The sequence below is a fragment of the Seriola dumerili genome, unplaced genomic scaffold (genome assembly GCF_002260705.1).
Source record: "Seriola dumerili isolate Sdu_G_001 unplaced genomic scaffold, Sdu_1.0 BDQW01000291.1, whole genome shotgun sequence".
Lineage (NCBI taxonomy): Eukaryota > Metazoa > Chordata > Actinopteri > Carangiformes > Carangidae > Seriola > Seriola dumerili.
Window position 1 is genome coordinate 683,327 of NW_019174546.1, and position 19,046 is coordinate 702,372.

General features: G+C 42.5%; 1 protein-coding gene across 1 annotated transcript in view; it reads left to right on the forward strand.

Moving 5' to 3' along the window:
• Nucleotides 1–1,671: 1,671 nt before the first annotated feature.
• Nucleotides 1,672–19,046, forward strand: part of st6galnac5 (ST6 N-acetylgalactosaminide alpha-2,6-sialyltransferase 5) — a 50,250-nt gene continuing 32,875 nt past the window's right edge. Inside the window, exons 1-2 of the mRNA XM_022758239.1 lie at nucleotides 1,672–1,804; nucleotides 2,733–2,942. Coding sequence (XP_022613960.1) covers nucleotides 1,790–1,804; nucleotides 2,733–2,942 — 225 coding nt within the window. The 5' untranslated portion in view covers nucleotides 1,672–1,789. The remainder of the gene's footprint in view (nucleotides 1,805–2,732; nucleotides 2,943–19,046) is intronic.

The window sequence follows — 19,046 nt, forward strand, 5'->3', positions numbered from 1 at the left end:
GTGGCGATTTGTTGTTTTACGATGTCAGCTTCACTGTGAATCCTGCATCTGTACATATAGAGGACTTAATTAGAGAAAGGTCCCAGTTGTAATAAACAGAAACAGTAGGCTGCAGCGCGCACAAAGACACACATGGACCACATGTCCATGTGTGTGTTGGTATGCATGTGCATGTCTGGAAAAAATTAACAGGAAGCCAACAATGGAATAGGTGTTGACAGAGCACAATATCTGCTTGTTGTTTTTAAGGCTGAATTCCATAATGTTTGTTTACGTACTTTAACGTCTAGTTTCACGTAGAGGCTGATGCAGCTCATTAATCAGTTTAATCCAAAAATGAATTTAAGGCTTTTAGAGCTTTTCTATCAACAATGTACAGTGCATTAGATTTAAAAGGAGGAATTATAAAAAATGAAAAGGTATCAGCACTGTACATCATTGGGTGGTTTCCGCACTGCAAGCAAGCAAACCTTATTTATATAGCACTTTTCAGTATAAAGGGCAATGTAAGATTAAAAATGAGAGAGCTAAATGTACAGCCTATTAATAATAAGAGAAACAGGAAAACTGGAAGAGGAAGTGGATTAAAAGCTAAAAGGGCATTAATGCATTAGGACATTTTCAGATGTTTGACTTCAGCAAAAGTAGGAACCATCACTTGAAAATGCTGCATTACAAGTAAAAGAAATACACTGGAAACGTGAAAAGTGAAAATAGAAACAGAAATACAAGTATAATCAGCAAATATAATCATCTCCTGTCAGTGTTATATTTCATTAATGTCAACTAAACCGTAGTGCGGTTTAATATGTTACAGTGCATGGTATTTGATAAGTTATATTAAGTTCTGTATTGTAAAGTTCTAACTTCTGAAGCGGTGGTTCTCAAACTTTTTCACGTCTAGGACCCCTGACACTAATTAGACCACAGACCAGAGCTGATAAGATTTTTGCTTTTAGATGTTTTAAAGTGTTTGAGACCAAAATAGTCATACATTCTGTCATTGTGTCACTTATGGATGGAGTTAGAGTGAAAATAAATTATTCCCCTTTTTGCTGGGAACCCTCAGACGCTCTCTCAAGGCCCCCTGGGGGTCCCGGCACCCCACTTTGAGAACCACTGTGCTCAATTATCTAGTAACTAAAGCTGTAGTGAAGGAAAAAGTACAGTGTGTCCCTCTGAAATGCAGTGGAGGAGAAGTATGAAGAGGCATGAGATGGGAAGTACAAGCACATTTAACTTTGTGCTTCAGTTCAGGATTTGAGTGAATTAAAATGAGCGAAAAGAGACTGGGTGTTAATGTAAGTACAGGCTACAGGTTATAATCACTACAGTGTAACGTCCCGTTCATTTATAGTCCACCTCATATTTTATGCAGCAGACGTCAAAAGATGACATGTCGTGGCTTCGCTGTACTCCAGAGTAATCCGAGCAGAGATTCCCATCAAATATTGCTCAGCAGAAAATAACCATTAAACAAAACGGCCTTATCACCCTCTTGCAGGTACTCTCTTTAATTAACTGCGCCGCGCCTCCACTCTTCAGCCCTCTCAAACTCGGGGGGCTTTAAGACCCAGCAGAGATACAATAGTGAACATCTGTCTCCTCGTTCTCCACTGTATGAATTGCGCCTGGGCTCCGGTCTGAAGACACACAGGCAGCGGCAGGCGGGCTGGCACAGTGCGGACGGACTGGAGTGGATCGGGGACTGCGAATGGATGGCGCTGGACCATGAGAGAAAGTGGAGTCAGACGCACTGAGCCGCAGCGATAAGACAGCGCGCTGCAAAATGAAGACACCTATGGTAAAGGTTTCTGCCATGTAGCCCTATAGACAACTGTTTGTGCTCGCCTTCAAATCCAGCATTGTTCCGAGAAGTGCGCTCCAACCGCCGTAACACTGCTGTGTGTACACTGTCGGATCAAAAGATTAGGATCTGAACAATGGACGTCCAGCTGTGCGGGCTGTTTGACACTAAGAGCTCCGGCTTTTCTCCTACTAAACACTACAGCGTGGAGCACAGCGCGCTGGATGTTTGTTTTTTTTTTCCCTGCGTGTTAATGCAGATGCATACATTTGTGCAAGTGCATCGAATTTTATTGCTTTAAATGACTTGTATTCACGCACGCTGTCCCAGTTTAGACAGCTGTGAAATAACAATAAAAACATAGATCCACTCATCCAACAATCAGCGTTAGGCACTGTGCCGCGTAAACAAATCAAAAGGTGTCAGGAGCTGCTTATCTTATCCGATTGTAATTTAATATGGGTTTATAAGGTGGCAGATCAGAGTGACTTCCACAAGGTCAGGATATCTGTGTGAACTTTTACTTTATATCTCTCTGCGTCCTCTGAGGTGTGGCGCTTACTGTAAATCTGCCTGCAGACGTGCTCCTGAACGCACCTGAGCATTGACATGCATGCTTGCAAACTAAGTAAAGGTGATCATTAACAGCCTGACATCTTGTCAATGTCATGAATATGCCCGTGCCCTTAACTTAAGTCGATAAGAGCTGAGGGTTTTTTTTTTTTCAAGTTTTGGTTGCACGTGCCATGAATTACAGGGAAGTTTGGTGTTTTATTGACAAATCAGCTGATGATGATGATGATGATGATGTCTGTCACTGAGAGCAGGCTACCTCTCATCTGTTGTTAAGCTCATAGGTGCAGCCTAAACTCAGTTCAGTGCAGCCGGACTAATTTGTCAGCATCTGCTTGTGTCTCTGTGTCAGCGCCATGGGGTAGCCGTGCTTCTCGTGCTTCTCCTGTGCGCCAGCTTGTTCCTTGTCTACAACGGCAGCTTCAACATCGCTTCCAGGGACTCTAACGACACGCGCATCCGACAGCATGAACAGCTGCGGCGGCCCACTGAAGCCTCCGTGAGGGTGGCCAAGCCTCACGCCCCGGTCCTCCAGGGATACAGCGGCATCATCGACCATAAGGTAAACAGATGTGTCTGTGTGCATCTCCCCATAATGCAGGGAACCGGCGGATGAATGGCTTCAAATGTGTGGCTAATGCGCTGCAAAGCAGGCACCAAAGCCTTTGAAAGTGAAGCCAGTTTTACTTTATCCCGTTAGGAACCCATTCCTGCACTACATCTTCACTTTCTCCCCTTGAAACTTACACACGCACACGCACACGCACACACACACACACACACACACACACACACACACACACACTCATGAATACACACCTTTCCTCCTGTCTAATGACCAGCAGTCCTGACACACACCACAGCTCTGTAGAGAGAGAGAGAGAGAGAGAGGGAGGGAGAGAGAGAGAGAGAGAGAGAGCGCCTCCCCCCTGTCATTTATCACAATTTTCTCCAGCACAGTGTTGCGCCACACTCAGTACCCACCTGTCGTTACTAATAACAGCTTAGGCTACAAATGAAATCCTTGGCTGCATTCTTAGGCTCTAATTGATAAGCCCGGGAGACCTGCAGCTAGGTGAACCCTGACGTCACTGTAGTGCTGTATTGACTTCCATCTATTTACCGAGCCAGGAGAAAACAATCAATGTGAGTACTGGGGAGCGAAGGCGCTGCAAGTAAAGCAGACCTAATCACCTTGTAAAGGTTTTTTTTTTTTTGTAGGCAACATATAATAACAGTGTGCTTCTCTGCAGGCAATTTGGTAGATGGGCTGTTGGATGGTTTGTGTAGCGGTCTGCACCACTGACCCAAATGATGGCTGCGACAGTTCTCCAACAATTGGATTTGAGATGTTTGAGATTTAGAGAAATGGAAAGTTTGGAAAGACTCTTTAAGAGATTATGAGACAAAGGCCCCGTGGGCATAGACACATAACAGCTCGTTCACCTCCCCTACAAAAAGGAGCAAGAAACAGTCTGGGAGAGACACTAAACCACAAGTAACGTGGCCACGGTTGAAGCCGCTTTGCGTCTCTCTGTAGTTGTTTTTAGTCTCTCTGTAGTCACTTTGTCTCACTCTGTAGGAGTCTGGCATCTCGTTGAAGCCGCTCGATTGACTTATAGCCCAGGGGCCCCCGCTGACCCCTCACACCGTGGGTTTGTGTCAGGTAGGTTCTTTGAGTGATGCGTCCCTGAGAGGACTGATGACACTCTGAACAGCAGGCCAATCAGCACTGCCATCTCTCTTTCACGATGTGTCATATGTTGATTTGCATATGAGTAATTTGACAGCCGCCTCCCCGCTGTCGCTGCGTGGATGAGACAAACAAGCAGCATGAACATGTATCAGCCAGACAGATTTGGAAGTCAACACATTGTTCTTGAACGTCAGAAAAAGAAACCCGGTTGGTAAATGAACTTTTGCTAAATTAAACACCAGGGGCTCTGAAGAGTCACTTAATCTTGTGACAAAGTAATGCAAGTTGGCAACAGATGGCGGAACTATTATTCATTAAAAGAAATCTCACGGGAGCAGAAACCAACAAGTGTGGAAACCTATAATGTTGGCTGCTGATAACTGTGAAAAGATCAGCTGGCAGAGTTTTCTCATGGAGAAACGCTGCCTGTCTGTTCACTTCACCTTCCCCACCTTCAGCTCCACATGTTGCAATGTGTTCTGTGAATTCACCATTCTCTACAAAAAGTATGTGAGCAGAACGATTCTCCATTTTTTTTTTTTTTTTGGCATTTCATTAGTGTTATTTATGATGAGGTTACGATAGCATTTTCCTCATTAACATACTGTTAAAGCTGCAGTCTGGGGATTTGGTGATGCCACTAAAACAGAGTGCAGCAAGAAAGAAGCACAAGCCGTCAGACAATTAAACACATTGTGGCCAAATCCACAATTTCCCTATATTATCCGAATGATGATTCATTTATTAGACTTTGCAGACTTCCTGATTAAACATTAACACACTGCACTCACTGATTAAGACCTGGAGAGTGAGGACAGTTTTGGAAATGGGATTTATACAGAAACAGCAGAGTGAGGACAGGAAGCGAGAAGATGACATGCGCCACAACCATTTTGCTCAGTCCTCAGTTCTGCAAAGTGCTGTTTGAAGGTTATGGTTTTAGGTTTAAGGCTGGAACTGGGTTTGCGGTAAGCCTGCAGTTGTAATGGTTCAGATTAGGATGGTTATACATAAATTATACGTCACATGTCTGCATGGCTGCAAGCGTCTACATAGGAGCGTTTGCGTGCTTCCAAAAATGAATGACTGGGCCGACAGTATGTGCTGACAGCCATGTGTGAACGTGCCTCCTTATGCAGACACGCAATGCAGTATAAACAGTACATGCATGAGCGTCGGCTGCTCACGTCTGCATCTGCTTTGGAGAACATCCAGGCCTCAAGGGTCCTGGGGAAATGCATTATGTCAATGAAGACCCCCACAAGTATACTGTAGAAGCACAGCTACACATATTTGTACAAACATGCTTTTTTTTCCCCAATGCAATGGACAATCATAGCAAACATTTCACATGCATTCAGCTTTGTTGTAACTTCCAGATAATTTGGTTTAGATAATTGGTTTAAGCTGGAGATCTTCACAGCCTGTTTGTCACTCGGGTTGCATTAATGGACTCCACTGTAGAGCTGTGAGGAGTGAGGTTGCTTCACCCTCCAACATCTCAGTAATGTAGTAATGAATCAGATTTTAGTTGTAACAACTGGAAATAATTCTCAGAAATTACAAAAATAATTTAAAAGAAAGGGAATTTTCCTGTAAGTGTGAAAACTTCTAATGGTGGGAATTTGTATGTAGCCGTGTACGATGTGGATCGTGGACATGGTGTGGTAAGCAACATTAAAATCCAGTTAATTCTAGTCCAGAGCTGGCGTTCAATATGCCAGAGGCTGTTTAGGTTTTTTTTTTTTTTTGGTCTCTGAATCTGAATTATCGCACAGCAGAGTCACACAGTTCTGTCAGAAGTCGAGTGGAGCACAAATAAATAAATGAGTCAGTCATATTTGAAGACAGCTGATGGGGCACGCAGCGGCATCTTTTTATTCTCGCTGCCTGACATGCCAATAGTCAGTGACCGTGTACGTTTTGATTTGATGAGGATTTGTCTGTAATGCGTCAGTAAACTCAGCTATGGATGAGAATTGATTTTCTCCCACTGACTGGAGCAGCTGAGCATTGTAAGTAAACCGCCAATTTATTTTTTCTCTTGGCAATAAACTTATTGACATTTTGGTGACAAGGGACATCAATTAGGGCCCCGGCTTCACTGAGCATCATTTACGCTTCTTCAAACCTGCTATCATGTCACCCTTCACATTCTGCCACGGCGAGCTTCAATCAATTCTTTATGATTGGAATGCACTTTGCTACGACAGCATGTGGTAGCACATAATGCAGCACAACCTTCAAATACTTTATCTTCACTCCTCTAAACCATTGTATCCTCAATCCTCAACACAGATGAGCTTTCTCTGTTTATATATATATATAGAGAGAGAGAAGTGTAAAAGTTGTTCGCCTTGCCTCGCATTTGTTCTCCTGCGGTGCTGAATGATCGCCATTTGGAAAAAAAATACTCTGACATGAACATTTGTCTTCTTCATCTTTGCTTGCTGACCTCTCTGCCATATTGATCTTTCTGAGATATCAGCTGGCTGGCACGCAGGGTGCAGTGCCAGTCAGCCTTTGACCATTTCACTTTATCTTCCACCGGAGTATTAAACTCATCACAGCCCAGAAACCATTTTGAAGCCTGGTGAAGTTTTCTGCAGACTTTTGGCCAAGATCCTAAAACATTTCCCAGAACATCGTAAAAAAAAAATGTTTCACCAACCCTTAGGTTATGAACCAAAATTGTAAGATTTTTTTTTTTTGTATATTACAGACTCTATTTATGCATCTGCATCCATTAAATGCTATTTACCAAGTATTTTCAATGCAGCATGTTTGATTTAGGTCAGAATAAAGGCTAATTTATTTCTATCTGTGCAGCAGCTTTGGTTGGGCTGAACTTATGCTGTGAAGACTGAGGAGGAGAGGGACGAGATAAGGAAGCAAAGAAAGAAACTTAGGACAGAGATGAAAAGGCAAAAGAAACTCTTGTGGAGTAAGGGCAAAGAGAATGGGAGAGGAGGACAAAACTAGGAAAGGGTAAGGATGGAGAGAACGATAAAAGAGAATATAGGACCCAGGAAAGGTTCAGCCTGAGAGAATGAGGAAAGAGGGAAGAAGGAGGCAGAAGCAGACACAAGAGTGAAAGATAGAGACTGAAATCCCATTGGGTTTCCTTTCTTCTAGCACTATCCTGCTTTTTATTTTCACGGTGAGAAGGAGGAGGAGGAGAGGAAACCACTCTGCCCTGTCTCTCTGTGGAGATGGGAGGACGAGGCAGCGTAACTGTCTCCCTTTGATTGCCTCTCTGACACCAGAATCATGCAGATTCATAACTGATATCCTGCAAGTCAGGTGGAGACGAAGTAATGGAGGAGATTTCTGTGCAGACGAGAGCGAGGCGCCTTATCAGACATGAGGGGCGCCCTGATGTCACGCTGGAGAGGAATGAACGAGGCTGACTTTTCCGGTCTAACAGGAGACAAGATGTTTTTTCATATGATTAAAAGTCAAACCTTTGGCTTCTTAACAAACAAGACTTAGAGTCTTCAGGGGTGCTAACGGCTCTGTGAGACTGCACTTAAAGGAGTAGTCCACAGATTTAACACTGCACTTCTACAGTTTAAGAAAAAAAGGATCAAAATAAATGCAGTGCAGCAATCGATATTGTGTTTAATAAGGTTGCCTGCAATACCCATGATGCAACTCCACCACTGACAGTCCAGTCGGAGATTGGGGTATGTTATCCTAGTAGCGTCTAATGCAGCCTCAAGCCGCTAGCCTCCAGCAAAGACGAGGAGGGGGCTACAGAGGTCTGGAAAGTTCACTTCTCTCTAACTCCACGCTGCCAGATTTTATTTGATTTTCAAACTTGTTGTCTTCAATCCCGACCAATCACACGGCTCCCTCTGGAGCCATGAAAAGCTTGTTTCGCATATGTGGTAGTAAACAAACTGTGAGTGTAAAATCGATGGAGCGTGTAGGCTAAGCCTGCTCACATTTGCCCATCAGCAGTACAAGCAGTACAGCTGAGGCTAATTGGAATTTAGCATTGAGTCAGATGTATCTGACAAATTTTGACCTGATGGTGGCACTAGATGAAAAGTCACAGTATCAACAAAGTGAACACAATTCAGCCTTCCAAAACAACAAATGTTGGCCTCACGGTTGGAGCAATGTCACCGTCCTTAGCGACGCTATCACGGCTTAAAGGAAAAAAGCCACAAACGGTTGTGCAGCTACAGACAGCCCCACTGAGACGGCACAAGAAATTTACAGAGCAGATTCTTCTGCACAAACTCGGGACAGGGTCGGGTTTTTAGACATATCTGGGCTGGAAATTCTCTCTGACTAGGTACACTTTGCTCGGAGGCATGAGCCAAGGAGAACGAAGCCGTCTGTGCCAAGGAGACATGACAAGGCATCTTTCTCCCAGCCACAGCTTTAGTGACAGCTGGAGAAGTGAGATGTTTAATATTTCATCTCAGACAGCCACATCTTCTGTGGTTTTCTCTGAGCAACAAAACCATTTTTCACCGTTCATTAGGATTTTGCTACGCAGTCAGCCAGCTGATAGTGAGACAGAACACTCCTCAATTAGACCGTTATGGCCAAGGACTCTGTAGTCATTTTATGCGAACTAACAGTGTTTGTGAAGTCTGCGGGGCTGTGTGCATGTGTGTGTATAAATCTGTGCGTGTGTGTGTGAGGTCCGTCTTTGTATTTTTTACCATTAGGAGTTTTTAAATTATGAGAAATGCACAAAACATTACTGACAGATAACCACTATTTTTATGCAGAGACCTTGTTAGAATGCTAAAAATGCTCCGTTTTGACTGAAGAGAAGAGAATAGTGGTTTCGTTATATCTCAGTGGTCCCAATTGGGGCATAGTCTTGGATTTCAACTTATCTCCAGTGCATTCCGCTCCCGCCAAACATAACACAGCTTCAGGCTCTTTCCAGTGCAGGCCTGGAAAGCAATTATGGATGAAGGAGGGAGACGACAGGGGGAAGGGGGCTGCCTCTCGATAAGCATTCCCTCGACGGAGTAATCTCACACTTGGTGCCTTTTGGCATTCTGTGGTTAGGGAATCACTGGCGAAGTCAAACATTTTCAACATAAAGGAAGTGGAGGGAAATTTCTGGAGGCGCGTGTCACGAGCTGAATGGTGATTTCATGCTTCTCCGTGTTTTAACCTTTGGTGCTTGGTAAGCTGTACCCCGCGGGGCACTCTCCTTACTTGGCCCCCGAGAGACCTGTGAAGGATCTGAAAAGGTTAAACATCGAGAAACGGATGATACCTTTTGGCACAACATCAGGAGATAGATGATGGGCTGCCGCCGCCTTCCACTGAGAGCGAATACAAAGAGACGGCTGGCAGGAAGCATCGCAATAAAACTCAATTTCTTTGCTTTTCCATCCTCTGGCTCCTCACACACACGAGGCTAACTACATTATTCAACTCTTTAGGAGTGATTAATGAGCATGTCCTCCATGGTGGGAGAGAGGGATGATCAAACTGTTATTTGTATTGTGGCGTAATCTCTGTTTGTATGCCCTGAGCACCCCCCCCACACACACACACACACACACACACATACATGCACACGCAGCCCAGATTAGAAACATATTGGATGCCAAGGTTATTAATTATGGAGACCTGAGGTTTGCCAAAACAATGAGCATCTTGGCTAGAAGTGGAGAAAACACAGAGCAGCGTTGTATTAAAGTTGGCAAAGTTTTTATGTAAAACTGCAAGTGACGATGTAAAAGTTGCAGAGGACCAGAGAGCCACGGAGAAAGAAAGAGCCTTCTGTAGCCTTGTAGTGTTTTGCTGATGTGACATTAAATCATTGCCTGAACCACATTGTCTGCCTTCAGTGGAAATACGCCCAATTACAGAGCGGACTTTGATGTATATCCCATCAACCCCCTACCCCATTGAGAAGACAGTGTCACGGTTATTCGTCAAAGGTTCTTTGGTCTCCCGCTCTCACTGACTGAGTCGACTGATCACACTTCCAGAGAAGTAAGCATTTTTTCATGGGCGCATATGGAGCTGCTTCCGCCTCTTCTCTTTCCTCTCTGCTGGGGGCTCCACATTAATTCAGGTTCTATCAACAGCAGGGTCTGTCACTGGAACCCAAATCATCATGTGGAAAATAGGTACTGTAGATTGTCCAAACTCTCTGAGAACAATTTCAGATTGAGGCATCATCCACCATGTTGAGGCCTGGACAAGTTCATACAGATAGGTGCCATAGAAGCTGCCATACAGGACGCGGGGAAGTCACCTAACGGTTTGATGAGAATAGCCGCGAGATCTCAAGATAAACTCATTAGCAAAGGAAGATTATGGACCAGCGTGTTAAAGAGCACTTTCCTCCCCCTTCATCTGGGCTAATCTATGCTAAGGAGCATTGAAGCTGTTCTGAAGACTCGTGCTGGACCATGCTCCATTTACATTTTGGGTTGGGTTATGCTTCATCAGAACTAGCTCTTTTGGCATTGTTGTGCAACCATGTTCATTTGAAATCAAAAGTGTTTGTAGCTGTTCCAAAAAGCTTTGATGNATATGAGGTGGGAGGGGGCGGAAGATGGGGGGGGGGGGGGGGCTGCTCAGTGTTGCGCTCAGTTGTTCACATGGAAAGTGAAATATTTGTATCAAGAATGAAAAAAGAGAGAGTCAGAGAGAGAAGTTGAAACCCTTGCTCTTTTCTCACCTCCACACAGCTGATCAATCATGGCGACCAACAGTCAATCACAGATTCCCCAGCTTAATCCGTCTTCTTGATCATCCTACAAGCTCTTGTGAAGAAGCTTGCTGACCGCTTTAGCCACTTCATGTCTCTGGGGACGTTTGGATATCTATCTATCTGAAAAAACAAAACAAAACAAAATGTAAATGCCGTAAAGACACATTTGAGACAGGGTGAGATCTGATTACTTAAAGCACCATGGGAGATGATGTATATTCTAGGCAGATTTTGAAAAGGTGTGAATGCAATTTTCTCTTCATGATGCTTATCTTCAGTGTAACCATGTCCGTAAACAGTCTGTGAAATTAGCCTCTTACAAGGGACTGTCCTCTGTGACAATGGCTCTATATAAAGTTTTTAGCACAGTTATGCAGAAGCAACCACTGAAAGATCTGTGAGAGAGAAGGAACAGTGTGAATGACAGAGCAGATTCAGGTGCATTACCACCTACCTCTGGACTGGAGTAGGGCAAACCTCCATTTGCACATGGGAAAAGCAATAGAAAAATATATGTGGCTACATATACACTCAGTTGCCAGTTTATTAGGTACACCTAAAACTAATGTAGTCTAATACAAGAGTCCTGTAATAAATCCTACCTTCAAGAAGGTTATAATGTTTTTCAGTTGCATTAGTTTTAGTTAGCTGATACTAATAAACTGGCAGCAGAGTGTATGTGTAAATGAAAGTGCATTGAACAGCATCTGGATTTTATTAGGAAATGGAACGCTTTAAAGGGATAGTTCGGGTTTTTTGACGTGAGGTTGTGCGAGGTACTCATGAATAGTCACTACATTACCCAGGTCCTGCAGGTCAGCTGAGTAAATCAGAAAAGGGCGTAAAACAGTGCGCTCTGTAGGTGCGCTTTTGCATAGGAATACGATAGTTCAGCGGTTGATAAATGTAGTGCCAAAGGAAAGTGCTGTTTTCACTGTGTTAATCTCTGAAAATATGAATGCTACATGAAGCGTACATTAGAGGGATCTTGGATTGTTTCGGTGAGCACACCGCCACATTCACCTCATATGGGATGGATGGTTGAGACTGAGTTTGACATGTGAGGATTACAACACTGTGCATTAACAATATAAAACCATATCCATTAAATCTGGTTTTATTTACACTGAACAACTTTTTTGGCTAATGTGAGGTGTGAATATTTGTTTTCATGTACTTCCGCATTAATGATATCTATATTGGCGCTGTCAGAAAAACTCAAGTTTCCCAGTAAAAGTTACAACTTGGATCATGACATGAACTTACTGTACTTACTCTATGTCTGTTCTTCCTTTACTTTTCCACCCATGTTTTTTTTTTTTTTTTTGGAGAAGCTACCTTTGAACAAACAGCTATAAAACCCAAAGTATTCAGTGATATACATGGATAATGGGCAGGCTCCAGAATAAAATACTTAGTTTAATTTAGTTTGGTTTATTTGTGAGGGACGAGTACAGAGAAATAGAAGCAGTGTCTGACATACTGTACATGTAGCCAAAGCTAATTTCAAACTCCAGTCCCTTGTTGGGCATTTAGCACACACATATACAGTAGAGCCGTCTCCTGCTGTGTGTTGATGGCTAGTTGTACCACTGAGGTTCAGAAACATGGAGTGGAGGTCAAAGAAGAGTTGCTTAGCAATAATTTGTCCTGGTTTTTCTGTCACTTCTCTGATAAAACACAAACTCCCTTGCTACAGAGCAGAGGTGTGGTTCTGCAGTCAACATGGACAGTGGAGGAAAAAGTTATTTGAGTAATGTGAGAAATTGTCCTCACACCTCTGTCTGTGTTCACACTTGTGCACACCTTGTCAAACACTGCGGTTGTTGGTTTGTTTGTTTGGAGCATTTCACCAAAACATCACTTATGATAGCATACCTGTAGATACAGTAACATATACGTGTCACTCCCATCATCCTAGAGAGATGAGGAGGTTTATACACACTGTACCTCAGATTGTAATTTTTGTGAGATCTTGGACAACCCTCAGTCATAGCAAGTGGGTCACACTGACATGTAGGTCAACACTGGAAGTTTCCACAATTGTCAGTACAACTAAATTGATTTCAGGCAGGGAGGCATCGGGTGTAGCTGATGTGGTGTAACCCTCACGGCCTCAGCATAATCTCATCAAAACACAGTTCTCCGACTCAATTTCCTGCAGTTAAAAATAGAATGCTATTGTTAATTGTATATTTAATCATGTTAAAACTTTCCCGAAGACAGCACTGTTTAATTGTAGCAAGTTTTAATTGCAGCCGCAAGATATTCAAAACTGTCAACATCCAGACTGCATTGAAAAAAACAGATACATAAGAAAAAGAAACCCAATACAGCTTTCCCCACTTCTTTCCTAATGTGTGAAGAAAAGATTATAAGATGAACATGAATACACTGTCTGAGGACACATACAGGAACTAAAAAAACATACAAAATATATTTGAGTCAAATAACCTTCAGTAGGTATTTCAGGGTTGCACAACAATTTTTTGGTGAGTCGCTGCTCTGCTCTCTTGTAATGTTGTGGTGCTGCACAGAAAAATTAACCTTTACTAAACAAATAACTAGATAGACTAAATTACAGCTTGACAGCTGCTTCTGCAGGATCAATGAATGTTTGTGCTCTCAGATAATAAGGTAAAAATCAAATGGGACTCGTGTTTATTGTGAGCCAGCAGGCCGGTTACTTTTAAAAAGCTGCTCTAACTTTTTTGTAATGAAATAAATGCAATGCATTGTTTGCCAGCGACACGAAATCAGTGGAAATTCTTTCTTTATTAAACATTTGGAACGGCACTTGTGTATCTCTCTGATCATGCCAGCAGGGATTAAGTATTTGTCGAAAGCAACTTGGCTTGTTTAAAGATTGTTTTGAGGCGAGTAATCTTTTGAAACTTCTGCCTCGTCTCAAACTGACAGTCATCTGTCAAGATAAACAAATTGAACTATGAATGAAGTGTCTTTACTTTGGTTAATAGAGGCATGACAGGCTCCGTGAATACACAACTTTTCCTCCAAGATTAATGTTGATGCCCTGAAGCTCATCGAAATTAAGATTCAACACATTAACGCTGAGCTGGGAAGAAATTTTTGGAATTGAAAAAAAAAAGTTTGAACACTGAAAACAGGCTTAATTTTCACTTTTACACAGAAGAAAAATGATTTGAGGACAGCTGGCTACAGCTAATGAAGTTAACGAATGCTCATTTCAGTGATGCACAAGAATATCTGACTATTGATGAGACGAAGATGACTCAATTTCCTCGACTCATAATCACAGTGTTAAATCCGTCTTCCATCATCATCTCATTAAGAATGCATCGAAACCTTGATGATGACCATGATGATGATGATGATGACAACATTAGATGCTCAGCTAATAACCAAGAGGAACAGATTTGACCGCACAGGCATTAATATCAGACTTCTTCATCTCTTGTGCATATGACTCGACTCCAATCAGGGTTCAAAGTCCCCCACAGCACAGAAACAGCTCTGTTAAAGATGACCAATGACCTACTGCTCACTGATGATTCCGGGAAAAACACCATCCTCATTTTACTGGATCTTAGTGCTGCCTTCGATACAGTTGACCATGACATCCTTTTAACACATCTAGAACAGTGGGTTGGTATTAAGGGTACTGCTGGTTTGGATCCTACATAAAACATGGGATATTTTCAGTGGCTATAGACCAGTTCTCCTCCTCCTCTGCCCTTGTCACCAGTGGAGTCCCCCAGGGATCCATCCTTGGGCCAGTCCTATTCAGTCTATACATTCTGCCCCTTGGATACATCAGAAAGCATAACATCTCATGCGATTTCAATCCTTACGATACACAACTTTATCTCCCACTAAAATGTATAGACTCCCTTCAACCTCTCCTGGACTGCTTAAGGACATCAAGGCCTGGATGGCAAACAACGTCCTTCAGTTAAACAGTAACAAAACTTTACTTCAGTTTTGTGCTTCAGTTAGATTTGACCCTCTAAATCCAGAACCCAACTCGCAAGTAATCTTGACCACCTCATCCAATATGTGAAGCCTCCTGCTAAAAACCTGGCTGTAATCCTTGACTCCGAGCTCTGCCTTGACAAACATAATACCTCTGTTATTAAAAGTAGTTACTTTCAGCTAAGAACCCTCTCCAAACTGAAAACAATTCTGTCCTTCAATGACCTCAAGAAAGTAATCAACGCCTTTATCACTTCTCAACTGGACTATTGTAATTTTCTGTATTTAGGCCTTCCTCAGACTTCACCATCTCACTTACAGTTGGTCCAGAATGCAGCTGTGAGGATGTTGACTGGTACTAAAAACTGCAAGCACATCACCCCAGTCTAAGCCTCCCTTCACTGGCTTCCTGTTCACTTCAGAATTGAATTCAAGACCCTGCTGATTACCTTTAAGGCTCTCAATGGTCAGGCCCCACCTTACATCTCAGATCTCATTCACTGGCGCCCAGCTCTTAGATCTCTCAGATCTCAAAGTTCAACCCTTCTACATGTCCCACGAGCTCGTTTCAAACTAAAAGGTGACAGAGCCTTCGCTCCAAAACTATGGAACCCCCTACCACCTGACATCAGATGTGCTCCTCCCATCTCCATTTTTAAATCTAGGTTAAATACATATTTTTATTCACTGGCCTTTTAGCTCACTAAACTCCTAGTCCATTGTCATGTTCATATTGAGCACTTGCTCCTTGTTGACTACTTGTTATGTACTGTATACATTTGTTTTACCTGCTTATTTTATTCATTTGAATTGCCCTTTGTACAGCACTTTGGTCAGCTCAAGCTGTGTTTAAATGTGTTATATAAATAATGTTGACTTGACTTGACTATTGTTATAGATTAAACTAGCAGTTTCCAACCTTTTTGGCTTACATTAACTCTAAAATGATCAGATTAAGTAATTTAAAGTGATAGCTTGGGTTATTCGACGTGGGGTTGCGTGAGGTATTCATCTACAGTCAGGTTATTACCTACAGTAGATTCAGATTGGCGTGCTCCCAGTTCAGAGAAGCAGCCGGGAGCAACGGCACAGAAGCTGAGCGATGTGCTGCTGTGGATGGGGTCAGCAAAAAAACGTGTTTTAGCCACACGTCAAATACCCCGAACTATCACTTTAAATCTTTGTTTGTTGCTCTACATTATTTTAAAAAACCCAGCAAAGATAATAAAAATCTTTAGAGTGGCTTCCACCCTATGATGGGAATCATTGGTCTAAAATACACAATGGTATATAAAGCAGTTAGTTTCTCCTATATGATAATACATAAGTCACAGAGGTCATTTTTCTGCAGAATGAGTCATTTTTTCATTCTTTAAATACATTATGGTGCTTTTGTATTTTCATTGAAGTAAAAGTTTGAATGCAGAACTTCCAGTTGCTCGAAGTATTTTTCCATTGTTGTATTGGTGCTTTTGCTCAGTGAAGGCTCTGAGTGCTTCCTCCAGCACTGTGGCTATGTGAAATTCACTTTCTCCTCAGTGTGAGATAGTGTGAACATGGCTGATCAGGGCTCATTAAGGGATAAAACAGTGTGGGAGCACCTCACCGACAGAAAGCTGTTAGCATGCGTGCGCGCATTGTTTGTGTCTTTATGAATTCCTGCTAGACAGAATACACTCAGGATTAGACTAATGAGCCCTGTGTTTGTGGGGGAGGCTCATCACCTTGGTGAAAAGCTGAAAAAAAGGGGAAAAAAAACAACAACCTCCAAACAGCCATTTATTGATGTGAGTTGGATCCGGAGCTGCTGGCAGGAATGATTTCTTTCACTGTGAAGCTCAACCTGCATGTTCCTAATCACCAGTTTGGCTATTATCACATCTCAGGTGCGTATCCATTAAGTAAATGAATAGGCATTACCTTGGCACTAGACATTAGCATTGTGATTCATTTCATTAGCGTTTTCCTATTTAAAGTCTGTCTCTGGGAATGCAGCGGAAAAATGCATAAACAAGCGTTCCTCCCCTCCCCAAGTTCCACCTGGTTGCTCAGGGAATTTAAGCTCTGCCATGCAGATTATGGGGCTTATCATCATCATCATCATCGTCATCATCATTATTGTTATTAATATTAATATGGGATCTTTTATTTAAGTAAAAGCATCAATGCCTCAATATAAAAATGACATTACAAATAAAAGTCCTATATTCAAAATTCAACTTCTGAAGAAAAATGAACCCTGAACCAGTCTGTAATCAGCATTTAACTGTTGTCGTTGGTTGAAGTGTTGTCAGTTTTGTCTACTTTATATTCAGTAAGTTAGTTAGTTAGTTAGTTTTTCCCAACTTAGTTGATCCCCGAGGGTCGGGCCACTCCAAAGGGTCACAAGATGTATCTGAAGGGTTGTGAGATGATTAATAGGAGAGGAAAGATGAAAAAACAAAGTTCTGCCGCTTCGTTTTTTTCAGACTTTTCTCTAATCTTTGCTTTTTGTGAAACATTGCATACTTTTACCTCTTTGATCTCCGAATTTAGTGAAGTGATCAAGAAGCCATGAAGTTTGGAACGGAAATCACTCTTTGGTGGAACAGCGAACAACTCATTAGTCAAGTCTCAAACCAAATGTAGCTCCAGGAGAAAAAAGAAAAAGAAGCAAATTCCATCTACCACTGTTATGCAAATATTAAGAGGTGGAAACATCAAGATTAACAGCTGGTGGTGCTAATTTTACCATCAGGTGCCATTAAACCACTGAGCACCAGTCAGACCCCAAACATTGGAAAACCAGGTTGAAAGACTACACATATTGGATGTTTTTTGTTTGCCAGTATGTTTTGTCTTTTACATCATGATTTATTTACTAAGTCTGTTTCCACATTTAGTTTTTATCGGTTAACATTTTTGGGCGTCTTCGAATAGGTTTCAAATTCCTGGTGTTTACGTTGAAATGCAGAAGTATAACGTAGCATAAAACGTAAATATTCTAGTAAAGTACAAGTGCCTCCTGGTGCAGTATTTGAGTAAATGTAATTACTTAATTTCCACCGTTTACACAGACACATTTATGCACATAAACACACACTCAAGCACAGAGACACACTCACGTGTCCTGCTTGCCGGTATAAAATCTGCCGCCTCCCAGGAGATTCTTCCTGCTTGACAAGTGTTGTCACTGGCAGCTGGTGTTTTATACACGCACACACACACACACACACACACACACACACACACACACACACACACACACACACACACACACACACACACACACACACATACCCACGCACACCCTTTTTGGTTACTGTCTCTCATTATCCTCTGTTCCAGCACATAATGGACTCACTCCAACTAGAATATTTACTATTGAAAATGTTTTCAGAGGGAAGCACAGCTTTCCCAAACATAGAGCCTGTAGTATTGGTGATGTATTATTGATGTCTCCTTTTTGTTTTTCTTGGGCTTGTTGTTATATTGTGAGAACACAACAGTAATTGCTCCTTTGGGACTTAGTTCGACGGGATTTATTACACTCGCACTCCAAGATTTAACAGCCAGTCTCCAGCCTGGAAGAAGAAGTTTTCGCATTGGTGTGAAAATTGCCTGTTTGCCCTTGTTCACAACAAACTTGTCATCTTGAGTTTGACGGTTAACAGTTCGTCTTGAGTGCCATATTCAAATTTCCTCCCGCTGTCCCTACCCATGCATATATTTGGCTCCACGCTAGGATTATGCTGCACCTTTTATCTTTCAGTTTCATTTTCAACTCGCCGTATCTCGTGTAGAAAAGGGACTTTCGCAGCGCGGCGGCGGACGTGACATGAAAATGAAATGGCGGCGTGCACACCTTGTGCTCAGACATCTCTTCCAAGTCATTACTCTCACCAGACTTCTCTTGACAAGATCATCTTCTCCTCATCGATTCACTCCATTGTTTACCACCGGTAACCGTGCCTATCACTCCCAACAACTGATCCGAGAGGATTATGGGAACATATCAGCCCAGTGGATCAATAAGCAGAGTGCTGATGAAGGCTGCCGTGAGCTCACTTGTAAATGTGAAATCTCCTCCAACGTGTGATTGACTTCAGGTGCCTGGATGCGCTCAGGAAGGGAAATCCTGCAGATGTTTTTAATGATGTTTGCGAGGGTGCCGCCGCTTTGCGCTCGTGTAATGACCTCATCAGATATCATAACTTGTGTTGCAGCGGTGAAGTAGAAGACTCTGTGCGATTCTAACTTTTCCCCATCAAAGGATGCCCCTGAAATCCCTCCGTGTCTCTCTCAAGGTCCTGCCCTACATTTCCTGGTCT